The sequence below is a fragment of the Natator depressus genome, chromosome 9, assembly GCF_965152275.1.
Source record: "Natator depressus isolate rNatDep1 chromosome 9, rNatDep2.hap1, whole genome shotgun sequence".
Taxonomy (NCBI): domain Eukaryota; kingdom Metazoa; phylum Chordata; order Testudines; family Cheloniidae; genus Natator; species Natator depressus.
This window is the reverse complement of record NC_134242.1, coordinates 37,137,677-37,142,080: the sequence shown is the minus strand read 5'-3', so window position 1 is coordinate 37,142,080 and position 4,404 is coordinate 37,137,677. Positions and strand designations below refer to the sequence as shown.

Here is a 4,404-nt window from a genome sequence, read left to right as displayed (position 1 = left end):
AATTAAACCACCTTCTGTAAATTGTTTAAAATGCACAAAACAGTGTTTCAGTTACTCACAACAACAATCTCTAAAAAAGAAATAGTAAAGCCTATTTTAAACAACCACTCAGGAGCCTGGCAAAAACTCATTTGCTTTATAGAGGCTGTTTTCTTATATAGGGGGAACAGAGGTCTATTCGATACACGTGGGGATACTTTGGCGCAGTCTCTTTAAGACAGGAGTTTAAGACAGCTCTTTTGTACATGTACTGTAGTTCCTTTTTTTACGGTTAAAAAGGGGAAAGTACAAAATACAATGAACACAGTCATCTCATTCTGATCATAACAACAACAATGCATCTCTTCAATTATCTTCCAGGTGGGGGCAACAGTAAGCCAGTTTTCTTTGATAAACGGCTTCATCCCCTCTGCACTAGCAAGCACAGAAACAAGAGTATGCTGATAAATCATAAAAGTGGGGAAATGGTGTGTGACCCTTTCCTACCCCTTGACTTTTCCTAATTTCCCAAGATGCCAAGCCATTGTATATCTGTTAGAGACGTATATCTTACCCTCCAGTTGGCAAGAAGATAGCTGATAGATCTTACGCCTTAATTCTCCCACCTTGTTTGCTCCCTCCATCATACATCCCTCCCATCCCTCTATACATGTACACAATGCATTCATCTCAAACTCATTAATTGTCCATGATAGAGCTGAGACAGCATTCCTTCTATTATCCTCCCTTCCTTGATGTAGTGAAAAATAAATAATACTTAGCACTTATATAGCACTTGATATTTTCAAAGTGCTTTACAAACATTAACTAATTAGTCATCACAACTCCCTTTGAAATAGGTAAATAAGAATTATTATTCCCATTTTACAGAGGAGAAAACCACAATACAGAGATGCTAAATCACTTTCCCAAAGGCCCCTAGCAGATCAGCAGCAAGGCCAGGATTAGAATTCAGAAGTGCCTGGCTCCCGGTCTGTGCTCTATGCACTAGACAACACTTTTCAGAGTAGACAACACTGCCACTCAAAATGATGGCCCTGCATCCTTATCCACTAACAAGATCCTACTCTCCCAAGGAAGGATTTGCATATCAGGATTGAGTCGAAAATAACTGACCCATCTCCTCCAATTCTCCCACCCATGGTCTTTCCCCTTAGGCTGGGAACATAAGGGAGAGAGCCATAAGAAGTTTGCATGTGTGGTGAGTAACAGGTAACAGTTCAAGTGAATTTGGAAAAATGGTTTCACCTCTCTCCATGACTAGGACTTTCCTTACACCCACAGACTGGGATCAAGAACTGTGTTCATGACTTTTGTGGAGGAAGTAGCAGGACAAGTGCATTGAGGTACAATGGTCCCACTTCCTCAAGACCCCGGCCCTGCACCCTCAAATCTGAAGCACAGATAAGTGCCCCGTGCACGTAGGAAAGAAGGCAAGTGCACTGAGGTGCAATGGTCCCACTTCCTTCAAGTCTCTTGCAGGGTCCCGACTCCTCAAGTGTGGAGCACAGACAAGGTAAGGTGCGTCCTCCACGTGCACAGAAGAGGCCAAGTACAGGGAGGGCCAGCAGGTCCCCCCACCCCCAGGGGCTCCATGTATTCCCCCGTGGAGGCAGAGAGGCGATAAGGAGTGCAGGGTGTGTGGAAGGGACGAGACCAGGCCAATGCACCGAGGCTCTGTGGTCCCCGTTCCTCTCACACCCGCCCACCCATTACCTCCCGGGACGAGGGGGGACCAGGCCCGGCGAGCGCGTAGGTGGGTGGAAACGCCCGGGCCGAGTACCCCGCCAGGCCTCCCGCTTTCCCGCACCCTGGGGGGGGGGGGGGGCACCCAACCTCAGGCGGCGGCGGCAGCTGCAGGAGCAGCAACAGGCGGCCGCGGCCCCAACGCTACGTGTGGCTCCTCCTGCCGCCTGCAGCAGCAGCAGCAGCCCGCCCCCTGGGGGTCCCGCTCCCGGGGGCCGCCCCGGCCCCCGCCTCGGGTCGGTACTTTAGCCAGCAGATGAGCCAGGTGACCACGACGGAGAAGAGAGCGAGGATGCTGGCGACCGAGAGGCAGATGGGCCCCACGGGGGAGGGCGAGGCCGGGCTGCCGGGCCCCGGCTCCCCCCCGTACTGGTTGACGAAGATGAGGCCGGTGAAGAGCAGCACCACCATGGAGAGGAAGGAGAACACCACGCACACGCAGCCCGCGCTCAGCGCCGCCCGCTTGCAGCTCTGGCAGCTCTCGTAGCCCCCGCCCGAGGAGCGCGGGCCGGGGCGCTGCGGCCGCGGGGCTGGGCCCGCCTCGTGGGGCGCGGCGCGCGGCTGGGGGCCGGCGGCGGGGCGCGGCGCGGGCGGCAGGCTGTCCTGGGGCAGCGGGTCGCGGGCCCGCAGCTGCAGGGGGAAGGCCTCGGCCAGCTTGGTGTTGACGGGCAGGCTGTGCACGCGCTGGTCGGGCAGGGCGGTGCGGTGGCGGCACACCGGGCAGCAGATGGTGCCGCTGGCCCCGGCCCGCCATGGCGCAGCGCCCGGCGGACCGGGCTGCGCGGGCGGGGGGCGCTGGGCGGCCCGCAGGTGCAGCTGGCTCAGGCACTCCTGGCAGAAGGTGTGCAGGCACTCCAGCAGCTTGGGCGCGCGCCGCTCCAGGTCGAAGTAATTGTAGCAAATCTTGCACTCGTAGTCCTCGTAGTTAGGGGGGTTGGCGGCCCGGGCCTCCTCCTCCGACCCCCCTCCATCCGCCGCCCCCCCATCCTGCTGCTGTCGCCCGCCCGCCGCCCCTAGGCTGCCGCTGCCCTTCTCCGCCAGCTCGGCCATAACATCTTCTCAGCCGGGGGAGGGAGGGAGCGCCACCGAAAAAGAAAAGCTCGACCCTCCCCCACCGGCCTGTCTCTGCTCAGCCGGGGAGCTGGAGCCCCCGGCTCGCTGCCCGGCTGCCCTTGGGGTGCAGGCACCGTCGCATGGGAGGATGCCGAAGGGAGAGGCGGCTAGACCGGGTGGGGGTTAGTCTCCCCCTTAGACCTCTTCTTTAATGCATGTCTCGTAACTCTTGCATCCTCCTCTAGCTGCGGGATTCCAGCCTCTCCTGCGTGCGCGGCCGCCCCTCCGCAGTAGCCTCCTCGCCCCCTGGCTCCTGAGTCTCTCCCTTCTCACCATCAGCAGCAGCCCCCCGGAGTCGCCGCTTTGCTCCTTCCCTCCCGAGAAGCGAGCGAGCGAGCCGGTGATGTAATGCGGGGTTCCTGCTCCGAACAGGCTCGGGCGGCAGGGGAGAGACAGACTCATACACCAGCGGTTGCCTCTGCATGATCAGCTGTGAGCTCATTTCTGTGTTCAAGGACGAAAGCCCACTGATCACAAGGCCAGCTTAACCTTTTGATTGTAATTAGGAAGCCCAGCGCCAGGCTGGAGCAGTAAGAGAGAGTGGGGTTTTCTTTCTTCTTGAAAATAATGATCTCTTACAAATGCCCTACTGCTGATGATTCTGAAGGAGGTTTTTCTTTGTTAGAATTGAACTGAGATCTAATGAATAGACCAGCACTGAGCCCTGATATGGGACTGTTTCAGAGTCAGAACAGGAGCTGACTACCAGATTAGAGACATGTATTTAAACAATTGTGCTCTCTCGCTGTACTCTTTTATGTTTTAGAAATGCAATTATGAGGCCAATCCCACTGAAGTCAGTGGGATTTTTGTTATTCATTAAACTAAGAGCATATTCAGACCCCCTATATAGGATTTTTTCCCCATAGCACATTACTAGCCTTTCATTTACTTCAATCTTTTGACTTAATATAGGTGCCTTTACTCAGGATCCTCTACGGAAGTGTGATTTGTTTGTGGGTGTGGGTCTGGTTCAAGGACAGTTTCAGCTTATGTTGCCCAAATTTTTTTTCTTCAGCTCACTGTCAGTAGATTTGGATCTGGATATATTTTCTCACTCTTCACATAATTTTCTGCCAGGACCAAATATGGGACCAAATCCTCTTTGCCATGCTCATTTGAATGTAATATTATAGACTTAAATGGCACTACTTGTGTGAGTGAGTGGAGTGTGATTTGGCCCATGTTCATACAGAGGAAGCAGTGCTATTACTTTTTACAATTTGTGGTTTGTATTGATTTAAAAAAAAAATCAAATATTTTGTGGAGCTATCATGGATATTTACATTTTTAAATATGTGTGGATTTCATGCAACTAACAAGAGCCATGTAGCAAATTTACTACAATAAATATCCTTTTTACCCATAATTTTGCCTTTTTATATACTTTTATTTATCTTTGTTGTTCCTCCAATGTACCTCCCATCGCTTTCGAAATTCCAAATGGACTGCCAGATGGTTTATTCTTTACTAGCAATACCCATTTTACTAACTGCCTAGCATTATGTGAAGAATCATCAGTGGTTCTTTGACCCTCCAGTAATC

The 4,404-nt window shown here is 52.7% G+C and overlaps 1 protein-coding gene across 1 annotated transcript; it reads right to left on the bottom strand.

Annotated features, from left to right (window-relative positions):
• Nucleotides 1-357: 357 nt before the first annotated feature.
• Nucleotides 358-3,335, bottom strand: RNF228 (ring finger protein 228). The gene has a single exon (XM_074963945.1). It carries the CDS (start codon nt 2,794-2,796, stop codon nt 1,891-1,893), a length of 906 nt encoding a protein of 301 aa, XP_074820046.1. The 5' UTR covers nt 2,797-3,335; the 3' UTR covers nt 358-1,890.
• Between the last annotated feature and the right edge of the window lie 1,069 nt (nt 3,336-4,404).

What these genes read in the sequence shown, in the direction of transcription:
- RNF228 (XM_074963945.1), bottom strand. Translation starts at nt 2,796, where the DNA reads ATGGCCGAGCTGGCGGAGAAGGGCAGCGGCAGCCTAGGGGCGGCGGGC.